Below are 14,407 nucleotides of genomic sequence, written 5' to 3'. Positions count from 1 at the left end.
GGGAAAGCATAGAAATGGTACAACAAAAATAATAGCAAAAGGTGACTGCATGAAGGGTAAGTGACTTGAAGTAAAACTTCAGTCTCGACCCCATTTCTAAAAACCAAGCCCCAGAGTAAGATAGGATAGGGTTAACAGTGCAAAAGGAAGTATCGTTGCCTTCGGATTTGAAATCAGCAGACAAATGTGGTATACACAATGTTGATGTGGAGTGAATGTAGAGAATGTAAAGTATGTAGAAGATACGGGGTCCTTGAACCGTAAGCGGGTTTTTTCCATTCATTCATTGATTGATTCAAGGTAACTGTAGCTTGCTTCTAAGTTCAAGTGCTAGCGATATAATAGGCCGAAACAAATTCGTATGCCACCATGATTTCCTTTAAAAGTGTATTATTGGATTCTAACCTAGCATTCGTCCCCGTTGCGTATGTTGAGCTAGTAACTCGAGCTAGGACGACGGTATGAGCAGTAGCGAAGTCATGAATTGTCTTGGAGAGGGGCGAAATATAAAAGGGTAGACTTTCTTTTGGTCGCGCTCCATAAAACATTTGGTTGCGAAAACTCGTCAAACACTTTCACAGCCTCGCCAATTTCTCGCATTTGGAATACAATTCAATTAATGCATAACCCACAAACATATTCAATGCAACCTTGTCATGTTTCTTCTCAAACCCATGTATTATTTTCTCATATGTGAGTGTTAACCTCACACACGCCTTTAGAACAATGGGTATGGTGAAATTACTGGGCTTTTCATCATTGCCCCTTTACTCATATCGTGTTATGGAAGAGATACAAGGTATCTTTTCATCGATTCTCTCTATAGTAGCTCATGAGCGTAGCATTCATGAGAGAAACAATTAAGTTGATTAACTTGGGTGTTTTGTCAAATACCTTGCGGGCATGACCGAGTGACTCATTTAATTTATAAGCATACCTATTGGGCTGTATTCCCTCACCAACATTGCATTAGCCATCATATACCGGGTGTGGCGCATAATGGCCTTAAATAGAGTCTCACAGGACTTGAAACTTCTCTGCACACCTAATGCCTTCATACTATCAAATAACTTAAGAGAATCTTGAATAATGACAACCTTACTGTAGCCCTCCTTAATGATGCCGTTCTATATTTTTTTATCCCAGGACAACGACGTTGTTTTGGCCTATTTAAAAAAATAAAACGCAAAAGATGTAGCAAAACATAAAACACAGAAGCAGCAAAGTAGCGCATCAGATTTCGGTTGCAGTTTAGAGTACCAGAGGGGTGAAATCCTCACCCTCAATGGCGATTTCCAGCGTAATGGAGCGGCAGCCCCTCCTTGTCCCCATGTAGCTTCAACCAAGGGTGTGAGGGTACTATGGAAAATAATGTATGGTGTATTAAATTTTTAATTGAAAAAGCAGATGTGCGTGTATTTAATATGTATAATGTATTCAACAATATGTAAAGTGTGAATGAAATAACATTTTTAGAATCAATAATATTAATAGGTTAAATTATTATCTATCAGAAAATCAACATTAATGAAGATCGAACTCGAACCAAGAACATTTTCTCATTACTCCGTCACTGTAGTAAAGCGCTATTAAAAATATTTAAATAACTTGATTTTGACAGTTGGGAGGCTGAAGGGTGAGACGAATCTAGCTTCAGTTGGCAAAGCAATAAATATGCGTTTTACTTAAACCCATGTGTCCAATCTCGCCCCCTTTCACCTAAAACCCTAGAATTCCCAACCATGAAAACGGTATCGGGGATCGTCCTCTCGTCGAAGCCAATCTCTCTCTCCAAAGCGACCTCCACTCTCTCTTCCTTCGTCTCCAGCGACACCGGCGCGTCGCAAGAGTTCAGCGTCTACCTCCGACGCACCTTGGCATCGTTCAAGGAGCTGAAGCAGTTGCACAAGGAGCTCAAATCGCCGAGATCGGAAAGGAAGCGGCCGCGGCGGCACAGGTCGGAGACCGAAAACGATGACGTAGAGATCGTCGGAGAGAATCCGGCGCAGAGTACCGGTGTGAGTGAGGTGAGTCATGGGCTTGAGTCCAAGCCGGAAACGCAGCGACAGGTAGTGGATGCCCAGGTGAAGAAGAAGGAGAGGAAGAAGGGTGAAGTTCGTAAATTTGGGGAAGATGAAGGTGGAATTTCAGAGATGGGAGGGGAGGGTGGTGAAAAGAAAGAGGCAGCTGATTCAGTAGAGGTACTTAGGACGAAGAAGAAGAAGAAGAAGAGGGACAATGTAGATAATTCTAATGAAGATGGGGATCGAATTGAGAAGGGAGATGGCGGGGTCAAAATTGCAGAGAGGGCGAATGGCGGTGTTGAAAAGAGAGAGCCGGCTGATTCAGTTGATACACAAAATAAGAAGAAGAAAAAGAGGGACAATGTTGGCAATTCCGGTGAAAACGGGGGTCAAATGAAGAAGGGAGATGGCGGGGCTAAAACAGGGAGCGAAGAGGTAAAGAAGGAAGAGAGTAAGAAGAGGAAGAGTGGGGTGTTAGAAGATGGAAGCTCTGGTGCTTTAGGAGGAGAGCAAGGGGACAAGAAAAAGAAGAGGAGGAAAAGTTGAGAACACTACGACACAATTGTTCGTAGTTGTCGATTTTGAGTTTTCTGGGATTCGGTGGAGATTTGAATTCCATGAGGTCTGCTGCTCGGCACGTTCAGGGTAATTTTGTGGGGATACTATTTTCTATGTAATGCTAATTACTAAGCTGAGCTGTAGTTTGTTTTTGGTGATATTATTGATTGCAACGGAAATGTTGTTAATGCCATATCGATTTTGGTTCTTAATTTGATTGTTATTTCAATTTGTGTTTTCTGCATTCAGTTTTGTATGTCAAGTGTTATGCCGATTCTATCAATTGCAATTCTGTAGATGGCTGATGAAATAATGATATATGAGAGGGAAAAAAAAGCCTAGAAAGCAACATAAGAGGATGTTTTAAACAATTGAGAAAATTGTAGATACATTTTTAACAAATTAAGGTTGCTTCTTTCAGTTACTGGATCCCAGGCCTTTACTTTCTTTGTGCAAGTACATCCTTTTACTTTTTATTCTCTGTTCTTTTTTTTCTTCGACGGATATTTGGTACTTCCTTTGCTCTTGGATATAATGATCCTAGGCAGGCATATGCGTAAGGTTCTCCACCAGCGTATTTTAATTTTTGGCATCTTTTTCTCCTCTTGGATCAGTCCACTTATAATACAGTGAATTGTAGGATAAACATGGTTAAATAGTATGTCACATTGTTTCCGCAAGGCTTATACCTTTTTGAAGTTGGAACAGAATTACTCTTGAAGCTATCAGATACTTTGGTACATAGTTATATAACAGCACTACCAGGTTTGTTATCTCCGTATCAACTCTTGCATGTTCGTGTTTCCTCTTATTTAACAAAATTGTCCAACCATCTTGCTTTCTCTTTTGTCAATTTTTTGTTCTTCCTGTTTGTCTTATCATATCCATGTTTATTTATGTAATTGAAAACACAAAAAAGAAGCGTACACAATACCAGTTCAACAACTGAATACTGCAGAAGCTATAGAATCCTTAATTCTCTACAATGATTCTTTAGATATATTATGTATGTTTGGTATATTTGAATTCCCTCTGTTTTGGATATAAAATAAGGAAAGGTTTAATCGGTTTATGGGAACTACATGGTTCTCTGTGTTTTCGACCAGAAAAAAACATGGTTCTCTGTGTCCCAGAAGACACTAAAGTCTCCATTGGTGGAAGAAGGATTATGGGATTGCGTTTTATAGTCAAAAGCAAAGGAGAGGATGAAGTGAAATTCATCTTTGACATCAACGGGTACATCTGTGAAAGCATTGTTCTCTTCTCCTATGTATTATCTGAAGAGTTTGGGTTTGCCGGGACTGTAAGTAGGAATGCGAAAGTTGTGTGCTTCTGGGGTCTGTTGTGCAACCTCGGACCTCGTTTGGAGGTACTTGTACAGGTGAGTCACGGATGGAATATTTTTTTTTTAACAATATATATGTTTTGGTGCTGTGGTCTCATTCTTATTGAAGCATAATGTTACTGCTTTGCAAACCAGATTCATTTGATTCCTCATCAAGTATGTTGACAAGAATATATTTTTCTTGGCGGATGTCACCAACCGATAGATGCATAATAGTTATCAATTTTGTTTATTAGGAATTCAACCTGTATCATTTGAATACAAAGCATTGAATTGATTAATTAAGTAAATATTATTGAATATTGAGAGGCATTGTACATTAATAATATAATTGGAGTGTTAAGTATTGTCTCACTCTTTTGCTTCCCTCAGCTCCTCTTAAGAAATATGCAATCACACTCAAAACAATTTAATTTGGCAAATTAATTAAAATCCAAAAGGTGCCAAAGAATAAACTAATATTAATGGGTCAGGAAATTCTTTGGACAAGTTATGGTCAGAAGTAATGGATTGAAAAGATCATCAGCATTTGGGAAGATCTGCAGGGGGAGGGAGCAGTTTTTGATTGGGAAGCTTGCCATCCAAGACTACCCAACCCATCTTCAAGCCCCAGCTTGTGTGGATCTCCAGGTGGCAATGCATAAACCATACTCCTGTGTATTCACACATGATACATTAACAAGCAAGCAATCAATCAACAATTAGAATTTTTGATTTATTTGTTGAGAGTTGTTATTGGCACACTCACTATTACTAATCACACTACTGACGCATCTCTGTCTTTACGTAAGTCTTACCTCCATGATCATGATAGAATTCTTGTTCCTAGATGCCCGATTAGGGCACCATGAGTGAACGATGTTGAATCATAGAGGTTAGATGATCGAATTGCCTTGTAATCCAGAGTGTCAGACACAAGAATTTCTCTCTTATGCGATTAGTAGTGTAATAGTATATAATTATGATTTTAATAATTTACTTTTAGGTTCAATTCAATTAAATAGTTACCTGGATTATCAGCCAGAAAGCGGATAGCAACCCACCCACCAGAGGGCACACCCACAGTGTTCCTCTCAACAGGGTCAACCAGATTGAACTTTTTAGGGTCCTTATTCGGGTCAAAGTTCCCGAATCCTTGACCCACAACAAAGAAATTGAACCCATGAAGGTGCAGAGGATGGCTCTCAGCACCAAGAATGCTAGTGTCCTGCATCACCAGCTCCACCCTAGAATTAAATGGCAGCACCATCAGCTTTGTCCCATTGCTCACCATGGTATCATTTGGTGGGGGGCCAGTATAGTTAAATGGCGTTATGGGATTGGTTGGGAAGTCAGGAGTGTAGACCCCACTTGACTGGCCAGAAAAATGGGATTGTAGCAAGGCAGTGTTTGGCATTGCAAAAGAAATGTTGTTAACTGAGGCTGCAAACATTGTCCCATTGGGTCCTTGGCATCTTTGGTTGTTTTGGCTACAAGGGTTGGTTCCAAGGCCTATGGTGAAGAAAAAGTGCTTATCAACTTTTTGAGGGACATTAGCTGGGAATTGTGGGGTGTTTAAACTACGAAGTTTGTTGGCGAATTTGGTTGCGAATGATGTGTCGTTTAGGGCGGGGAGGTTGGGTTTCAACAGCGGAAGTCTCTTCGTGTTTAGGGTTTTGGTTTTAGATGGCGAATCGTACTCTAGAATGCCAGCAACTGTGGTGTTGTCAAATGTGCCTTGACCAGTCACAAATGGCCTAGCAGTCATGAAAAATGTGGCATTAGGGAAGTTGGGTTTGGTCTTCAGAAGAACATTTGTGGTTTGGCCGGGGGCAATGAGAATTGTGCGAGTCTCAAAGGGTTTGACATAAATGGCATCGGCTTCTACTACTTTGAGAGTGTGATTTGCAATGCTGAAGAAAAGCTCGTCATTGAGTGCTGCGTTGATAAGCCGGAGAAGATAGGTCTTGCCAGGTTGAACCTTCAGCTTGAATGCATCTGCAAGAAAGTCACGTGCAAAACAATTGAGATGAGAGTAACATAAATTCTTCGCGCATGATATGTTTTATAATATTGAATGGAAGCACTACATTCGCGAGACTATATCGATTTCATTTTTTATTTATTATAATGATATCGACACATTATCAATGACAATTGACAGTTTATACGAACTTCCATTCCATAGTCGATTTAATACCTTTGGCAGAACAATTGTATAAGGGCCCCGGGAATCCGTTAATGGTATAAGCATCAGAGACATTCGGCCCTCCACCTGTTTGCAAGGCCTGGCTAATTATGGCTTCAGGATCTGCATTCCACCACTCACCTGTATTTCAAGTATAAATTGTATATATACCTTTTCTCAACAGGTATGTACTATTATAGGCAGAAAATATAGTTAAAAGTTAATTACCAAAAATAATTGGAACCTCCTTGTAAGGTTTAGTGAAAGGGTACGGAACACTGTGCTTGGGAAGTATGATTAAGGGCCCATAAACAGTTGATCTGAGCCATGAAATGTGAGCATGCCAAAAAAGAGTGCCTCTTTGGCCAGTAATGGTGAAGTTGTAGACATAACTATTGCCTGTTTGTATGGGACATTGGGTCACATATGCCGGACCATCAGCCCACCCCGATTGAAGCTGTCGAATGCCGTGCCTGGTAATTTAAAGAAATTAATTAACAATATTAACCAATACTTAATTTAGATTAGTTATGCATGGTGATGGTGTGTATTAAAGTTTAAACAAAGAATGATGATTATAGTTTCAGTATTGCTTATGAAGTTGTAGTTGATGATTACCAGTGGATAGAGATGTTGTTTTGGACATGGTTAACGACTTTAATTAGGAGTTGATCACCCTCTCTAGCAATGATTTTCGGCCCAGGAAACTGCCCATTCACTGTTACTATGCTTTTTGTGTGGCAGAGTCTTGTCACCTTCTGTTGTTTGATCTGCACAACCATTCAAAAGGGAAAACATAAGAACCCAAAACAAAAAGGAAAAAAAAGGCTGCATGCATGCATCTGCAAGGGCTCAAACTTCAACTATGTTACAAGCTTTGGCTACGGGGTCAATGTTATCTTGTTAGGTATCATTAATAGTATATTTTTAGACAGTTAAACTAGACAACCTAATATAAATTCAAATGATCAATGGGAAAGACGAAGGGATTGATTTCATAGCATAATAGACCAAACTGTGATTAGAGTATCTCTCGCCTCAAAATTAAGGAAAGTGTTTGTGATGATCAAACGACCAAATGATATACAAATTTTTTATTTGAGAAACATAACATGTTAAACTGTAATATTTTTCCTCGTTGATGTGTCTATATATATTTATACATGCGTTGAGGAATATGCACATACTTCAAACTTGTAGTGCTTGGTTATGCCTGCAAGAGCATGCTGATGCATGAGACACATTACGAAAGAGAAGAGAAAGAGCCTAAGAAATGGTGAAGCTAAAAGAAGATGAACACCCATTTTATTCTCTCTCCCTCTCTCTCTCTCTCTCTTTCGTTTTTCTGCAAGAAAGTGAGAAGCTGCTCAAATCAGGTGTGAGTTGAAGATAAGCATTTGGGTTGTGTATATATATAGAGGAGAGGGAAGAGTAGTGTTTGGTCGAGTAGCTATTATATTATAGGGATATGCGTATATGGTTGTTAGAACAACTTTAGAGTGGTGTCAAAGACAATCAAAATTTTCTGTTGACCTCTCTCCTTTCCCTTCAAGTCCAACATTATTTCCACGTCCCTCTGCATAAATGGACGTGATTTTGACCTACTTAATATTAGTTTCCTGGTTTATCAACAACTATGAGAGTCTGTCACGAAGGGTAACACGCATAAACAACTCTTTGCATGCATGTATACACAAGTAGCTAGTTAAGTGAGGGAACTAATGAATATAATGTGAAATTTATTGGCACCTTGCATGTCCCTTTAAGTATCAGCAATTTGTGTGGGGGCTTCTTATTATAAAAGGAATGGCTCGTTTATAAGTGTTTTAAAAATGATTGAAAACACTTTTGATGAAAATGTTTTGAAACCAATCCTTAGTAAAAATGCAAGTGAATCTAAAAAAAAAGCACTTGAAATACTACCTACAAGAAGCACATAACTGATGCTTCTTGCATGAAGCACTTTAATGCTTTTGAAACCCAAAATAATTTTACCCAAAGCACTATCAATTATTTTAAAAATCACTTCAAAACGAGTAACTATGACCAGGTAAGAAAATGAAGACTAAAGACTTTCACTTAAAAGTTGAAAGAAATATATATCACTAAACCGTTATTTTGTTATTAAAAAAATAAAAAAGATTTGCAAAACCCTATCCTCAGCGAAAACCTAGTGCAAAAGTCGAAGTAGGGGAAAGAGGAAGGAGAAGCACTTCTACTTTTCCTCCCTCCCCTCCGCTCCGATCCCTTTTTTTCATTTTTTATACTCTATTGTTGTCAGTAAGTCACCTTTGGGGTGATTAAGTCTATGTCTAAGCTTTGTTTAGGTTTAGGTTCTCCATCACTTTTTTTTTGTCCTGTTTCAATCCAATTCTTCTCCCAAAATCCTCTCTTAGGTTTTTAAGGTAGTGTGTGAGTGGCAAGAGATCTGAATTTTTGTGATATGAATTTTCTAGATTATAGTGTCCCTTTTGTCCGTGATAGATTTGCCCTTTTGGGCTTGTGTCTTTTGTTCATGTCTCATGGTGGCGTTGATGTCCTAATGCAACCGGTAGCTTTGTTGGTGGTTTATGGTGGATTGGTGCTCCTTTTCTTCATTTCTTTCTTTGGTTTTGGGCAATGGTGTAGATAGACACCTACATTGTAGTACATCTAGAGATACAACACAAAGATGAGTTAATTTTGTTTTCTATAAATCCGGCGTTGTTATTATGAAAGTATAAAAACTGCTGTAGAGTTTTGTAGGATTGCAACTTCCTATCCTTAGTTTAGGTGATTGTCTACTTGGTTGAAAAACAATGACCGAAAACTAAACACAATTAGCTATCAGGTACGTCGTGATGAAAAATCGTACAGCATTCATTGTTTCATATTCAGCCTCTTGATTACATTAGAATATTTGAAACCTTACAGTGTCCCCTCAACCTTTTTCTTCCCCAACTCCATATGGAAAAATTCGAATGAACAAAAATTCCAGGAATCAGTACAAGAATTATTGAAAAATAATTGGACAAATACAATAAAATTTAAGTTGTGCAGTTATAAAAGAAGGGTTACAAAATAATGGCAGCAGTTTCTAATCCAAAAAATGCAGCTCAGATTGAGTCAAACATTAACATGTGGGAAGATCTGCTGGGGGAGGAAGCAACTTCTGGTTTGGAAGCTTTCCATCTAGGACTAGCCAAGCCATCTTCAAGCCCCAACTAGTATGGATCTCCAAATGGCAATGCATGAACCATACACCTGCATGTGCATTTTTGAACACATAGTTGATTAGAATAAAGTCTTTGATTAAATTGGATAAGCTACTTTAGATTTGCAACACTATATTATACTACTGCTTTCTATTAATTAACTCACCCGGGTTATCTGCTAAGAATCGTATTGCAACCCATCCACCAGAGGGCACACCCACAGTATTTCTTTCGATAGGATCGACCAAATTGAAGTTTGCAGGGTCCTTATTCCGGTCAAAGTTCCCGAACCCTTGTCCAACAACAAAGAAATTAAATCCATGAAGATGAAGAGGGTGGCTTTCGACGCCCAGAATGCTTGTGTCCTGAATCACCAACTCCACACTAGTGTTGAATGGAAGTACCATTAGCTTTGTACCATTGCCAACCATTGTATTATTAGGTGGGGTGCCTGTATAGTTAAATGGAATTAAAGGACTGCTTGGGAAGTAAGGGCTGTAAACCCCATTTGATTGCCCGGTGAAGTGGGCTTGAAGTAGAGCGGTGGTTGGCATTGCGAAAGAAACGTTATTGACTGAAGCCGCAAACATTGTTCCATTAGGTCCCTGGCAGGTTTGGTTACTGTTGCTGCATGGGTTGGTTCCAAGGCCTATTGTAAAGAAAAAGTGTTTGTCAACCTTTTGGGGGACATTAGCAGGGAATTGTGCATTGGCTAAGCTACGGAGTTTGTTGCTGAACTTTGTTGCAAATGATGTGTCGTTTAGAGCAGGCATAAATGGTTTGAAGAGCGGAAGCTTCTTCATTGGGAGGGTTGAATGGAGGGTTTTGGAGGGTGATTCATACTCTAAAATAGCAGCAACAGTGGAGTTGTCAAAGGTTCCTAGTCCAGTCGCGTATGGCCTAGCGGTCATGAAAAATGTGGCATTGGGGAAATTTGCTTTGGTCTTGAGCAGAACATTTGTAGTCTGCCCCGGGGCAATCAGAATTGTGTTGGTCTCAAAGGGTTTGACATAGATCGCATCAGCTTCTACCACTTTGAGGGTGTGGTTTGCAATGCTAAAGAAGAGCTCGTCATTGAGCGCAGCGTTGATTAGGCGGAGAAGGTAAGTCTTCCCAGATTGAACCTTCAGCTTGAATGTGTCTACAAAAAAAAAAAAAAAAAAAAAAAACGCACATGTACAATGTTGCTTGCTCAATATGATTTAAAATCGTGTCTTTCAAGTTAAAAACTATGAAATGGTCTATCATTTTTTTCCGCACTACTTTAATACCTTTGACAGAACAATTGTACAAGGGCCCTGGAAGTCCATTGATGGTATAAGCATTAGAGACATTTGGCCCTCCACCTGTCTGCAAGGCTTGGCTAATAATAGCTTCAGTGTCTACATTCCACCACTCTCCTGTATTCACATTGTATAGCTTTTGTTAGAGAGAGATTCTGGATATGCGGTCCATAACTATAAATGTTCTTTGACTAAAACCTTGTTAGCTTTCAGTTTTTTTCTATCGAAGTTTCTGACATTAATGTATGAGTATTTCTATGTAGGTTATTACATTTTCTAAATTAAACATTAAAATTTGTAGTTGTTTATATTAATGAGATTTTAAATAAAACATATAATTTGTCGAATTAAAAATATTAAAAGATGTCACTTAGTAATACGGTCTGATGGTATTCCTCTTCACTTGTAAGTGAAAGGTCTTTGGTTCAATTCTCGGCAAATACAAATTTAAATCACATTATTGTTAGCCCACTGTGAGGCTTAACCAACTCCCCACCCTTTTAGTGTAGATAATATCATTTGTTCAAAATAAAATATTAAAAGATAAATAATAGTCTCCAATCTGTTACACACACACACAATATGGGTACATTCATCAAAATTAACCAAAAAATTAATATTTCCAAAACATGTACTACCATACAAAAAAAAGAAAAAAAGAAATTAGGTTAATAACATTAGTAAATTTCTTCAATTAAACTTGACATGAATACGTTCTCAAATCAATGAAAAAGAATGTACCTATATAAGTTTTAAAAATGGATTAGAAAAAAATTGAATAGATTTTATATAAAAAAATGGGTACATTTTATATTAAAAAATATAATAAATTGATATACTTAAGAATGGGTACATTTAGGATTAAAAAATTGAAAAATTAGGAGTTTAATAAAGGTGTGAGTATTAAACCCTAAATCAATTACTATTTTTCATTTTTTAAAATTATGTAATTTGCATGTAAATTCATTAATACATTAATTAATGCTAGGGACTTCGATCAAAATCTGAAAAAATTAATAAGGTATCAGTCAATGAACATTAGTAACTAGAGACCGAATATTAATTTTTCCTTGTGAGAACATAATTGATAAGACGAAAATTTATTTCGATATATATGCTTATTTGGAGTACTGTTATGCAGATAAGCATTACCGAAGATGATCGGAACCTCCTTGTAGGGCTTAGCGAATGGGTAAGGTACACCGCGTTTGGGAAGTATGATCAAGGGACCATAAACAGTTGATCTAAGCCATGATATATGAGCATGCCAGAAAAGAGTGCCTCTTTGGCCTGTAATGGTGAAGTTGTAGACATAGTTATTGCCTTTTTGTATAGGACATTGGGTAACATATGCAGGTCCATCAGCCCACCCCGATCGAAGTTGTCGAATGCCATGCCTGGTAGTTTAAAGAAATGAATGATTAATTAACCTCCATTTTTATCCTGATTCAAATTGCATGCATGGCATCAAATTTAAGCGAGCACATATACATTCTTTCCGAACTTGTGTATAACTGTTAATTACCAGTGGATGGAAATGTTGTTTTGAACATGATTAACCACTTTAATAAGGACGTGATCACCCTCCCTAGCAACAATTCGAGGCCCTGGAAATTGCCCGTTTACTGTTACAATGCTCTTTGTGTGGCATAGTCTTGTCACATTTTGATGTTTGATCTGCAAAATCATACAAAAGACATAAAATAAGAACCAAAGGAAAATAGAAACATGTGCATGTATAGAGACAAACTTCATATGTGCGACAAGATTGTCTTAGAGGTTGCTCTGATATTGACAACTAGAATGGTATTTGAAGATTGACATCTCTACCACACATTCAAACAAGAATATATAATGTCAAACTGTTTGACAAAAGTACATTTTCTATACGTATGAACATACATCAAATTTGTAGTGCCTCGTTATGCTTGCAAGAGCATGTTGAGGAATGAGACACAACGTAATGAGAGAAAAGAGGAAGAGTCTAAGAAGTGTTGGTGACGAAAGAAGAGGAACTCCCATTTTACTCTCTCTCTCTCTCTCTCTTTGGTTTTTTTTTGGCGGGGGGGAGGAGGGGGAAGAAAGTGAGAGATATTTAGGGTTTGGATGAAGCAGCTGAAATTGAGTACTATGTGGTGTATGAAGGTTTGGGGTTGTTTTATATATAGAGAGGTGAAGAGCTTCATCAGTTTTGGTATGTATTTTAATATTTGTAATGCAATTGTTACGTAGAGTGGTTTCAAAGACATTCTATTTCTGTTGACCTCCTTTCCTTCAAGTCGATTCTTTCCTAAGTATTCTACGTCTCTCCATTGTTTGGACGTGATTTTGACCTACGAAAATACTTCTAGGCTCAGCAACAACTATATATTACGATAATGTTTAATGAAATCTATTAACAGATGGCATGCATCTGTTCTTGCAGATGCAATAGGCCTATCACAAATCAGTTTATTAATTAGTTTGCGAGGAGTAAATAGTGAAAATGTTCTAGCTAAGACTACAAAACAGAAATATTTTCAAAATAAGGAGAGATTTTTCAGTGTGACTGGTACATGAGATGATACATCACATGTCAATACACAAATGGTGGGATATGTGTGCTTAAAAGTTAATAACTTAAAAAATAAAATTTCTCGCCACTTCTATTAAAACACGTGATGTACCTCTTAAGATGTTTCGAACGTGTTCAAAAATAGAGAAAATAATATTTAATGAATAACTGATTGAATCACATTATTGCTAGCTTATTGTAAGATACTAATTATTAAAAAAAAACTGTACAAAAAATTAATTATTCAAAAAACACTGTTAAAATGACGAAAAAAACTAATTTTGGGTTGCTTTGGAAGTTTTTTGTTTAAGGGGCATTTTTGTCCAATTATTTTGGTGAAGCTTGTGACACCAAAAAAAAAACTATTCATTAGACCATTGGCTATGTATAAAGATTTGGTAATACCCATAAGCCTTCATCAGGATTCAAGAGCACCATTTCCATTAAATTTCTTTCATTTTTAATTCAACGTATTTAAACTACATTTTTGTTAACCTATTAATTGTGAGACTTAGGTCACTTCCTCACCTTTTTAGTGTGGATAGTATTGCTTGTTTTAAAAGACATTCAACGTATTTGAATAGGAGGTGATTAAAAATTGAGTGTAATTTCATACATTTGTATAATCTCTATAATAGTGGTAAGACTCACCAACGCATATGAGTCTCATCTATATTACATAAGTGGTACAAAATGATGATACAAATAGATGGTAATAAACTGGTAGTACCATTTTTGTACAAATATGTTATGGAAAATGTGGTAAGAGTGACATTTTTATTTAAAATAAGAATTGTCCCATTTAATACATGCACCATCTAACATTAAAAAGGTAATATTATACTTGTCATATTTGTATCACTTTTCTGATTTAGATAGGGCTCACCAATACAAGTGGGTCCCATTCGAGAAGTAATACAAATGTTATAGGAAAAATATGATAGAGTAGCATTTTTGCCTTAAAAATTAGTACTTCACCATCTAATAACTATTTTATTTTTAATTTTAATTTCACATTTATAATTTAGTTTTCATTTTTCTAGAAGAAAATACATGTTAGCATAAAAAAATACAGAAAAACAAAGAAAATATGATGAGGAGAGATATAGAAAGAAAAACAGTCATCCCCATTTAGATAAACCCCCCCCCCCCTCCTCTTCTAATTTTCGCATATGTTTATAGAATTTCCTCGTGGTCTAAATAGCTCTATTGTTAATTATTATAGAAAACTCCATTTTAATTTGTAAAAAAATTGTGTTTCTAATAATACCGTATGTAAGAT

The 14,407-nt window shown here is 37.1% G+C and overlaps 3 protein-coding genes across 3 annotated transcripts; 1 reads left to right on the top strand and 2 right to left on the bottom strand.

The window, feature by feature from the left end:
- The first annotated feature begins 1,656 nt into the window (after positions 1-1,656).
- LOC126617415 (uncharacterized) lies at positions 1,657-2,794 on the top strand. The gene has a single exon (XM_050285485.1). It carries the CDS (start codon positions 1,743-1,745, stop codon positions 2,568-2,570), a length of 828 nt encoding a protein of 275 aa, XP_050141442.1. The 5' UTR covers positions 1,657-1,742; the 3' UTR covers positions 2,571-2,794.
- Positions 2,795-4,200: 1,406 nt separating this feature from the next.
- Positions 4,201-7,468, bottom strand: LOC126617410 (laccase-17-like). The gene is made up of 6 exons (XM_050285478.1): positions 7,282-7,468; positions 6,713-6,864; positions 6,323-6,567; positions 6,107-6,235; positions 4,936-5,904; positions 4,201-4,580 (listed from the first exon to the last, which is right to left on the bottom strand). Exons 1-6 carry the CDS (start codon positions 7,396-7,398, stop codon positions 4,450-4,452), a joined length of 1,743 nt encoding a protein of 580 aa, XP_050141435.1. The 5' UTR covers positions 7,399-7,468; the 3' UTR covers positions 4,201-4,449.
- Positions 7,469-8,932: 1,464 nt separating this feature from the next.
- Positions 8,933-12,706, bottom strand: LOC126617409 (laccase-17-like). The gene is made up of 6 exons (XM_050285477.1): positions 12,474-12,706; positions 12,097-12,248; positions 11,724-11,968; positions 10,560-10,688; positions 9,455-10,429; positions 8,933-9,337 (listed from the first exon to the last, which is right to left on the bottom strand). The coding sequence occupies exons 1-6, from the start codon at positions 12,591-12,593 to the stop codon at positions 9,207-9,209; spliced, it is 1,752 nt and encodes a 583-aa protein (XP_050141434.1). The 5' UTR covers positions 12,594-12,706; the 3' UTR covers positions 8,933-9,206.
- Between the last annotated feature and the right edge of the window lie 1,701 nt (positions 12,707-14,407).

The sequence above is a fragment of the Malus sylvestris genome, chromosome 3 (assembly GCF_916048215.2).
Source record: "Malus sylvestris chromosome 3, drMalSylv7.2, whole genome shotgun sequence".
Lineage (NCBI taxonomy): Eukaryota > Viridiplantae > Streptophyta > Magnoliopsida > Rosales > Rosaceae > Malus > Malus sylvestris.
This window is presented reverse-complemented; position numbering and strand designations above follow the sequence as displayed.

Excerpts from the sequence above, each read along its gene's own strand:
- LOC126617409 (XM_050285477.1), bottom strand. The coding sequence starts at position 12,593 with ATGGGAGTTCCTCTTCTTTCGTCACCAACACTTCTTAGACTCTTCCTC. Across the intron at positions 10,430-10,559 it reads GTACAATTGTTCTGTCAAAG|ACACATTCAAGCTGAAGGTT; the intron begins GTATTAAAGTAG and ends TTTTTTTTGTAG. Across the intron at positions 9,338-9,454 it reads ATTCTTAGCAGATAACCCGG|GTGTATGGTTCATGCATTGC; the intron begins GTGAGTTAATTA and ends ATGCACATGCAG.
- LOC126617410 (XM_050285478.1), bottom strand. The coding sequence starts at position 7,398 with ATGGGTGTTCATCTTCTTTTAGCTTCACCATTTCTTAGGCTCTTTCTC. Across the intron at positions 6,865-7,281 it reads CCAAGCACTACAAGTTTGAA|ATCAAACAACAGAAGGTGAC; the intron begins GTATGTGCATAT and ends ATGGTTGTGCAG. Across the intron at positions 4,581-4,935 it reads CTTTCTGGCTGATAATCCAG|GAGTATGGTTTATGCATTGC; the intron begins GTAACTATTTAA and ends GTGAATACACAG.
- LOC126617415 (XM_050285485.1), top strand. The coding sequence starts at position 1,743 with ATGAAAACGGTATCGGGGATCGTCCTCTCGTCGAAGCCAATCTCTCTC.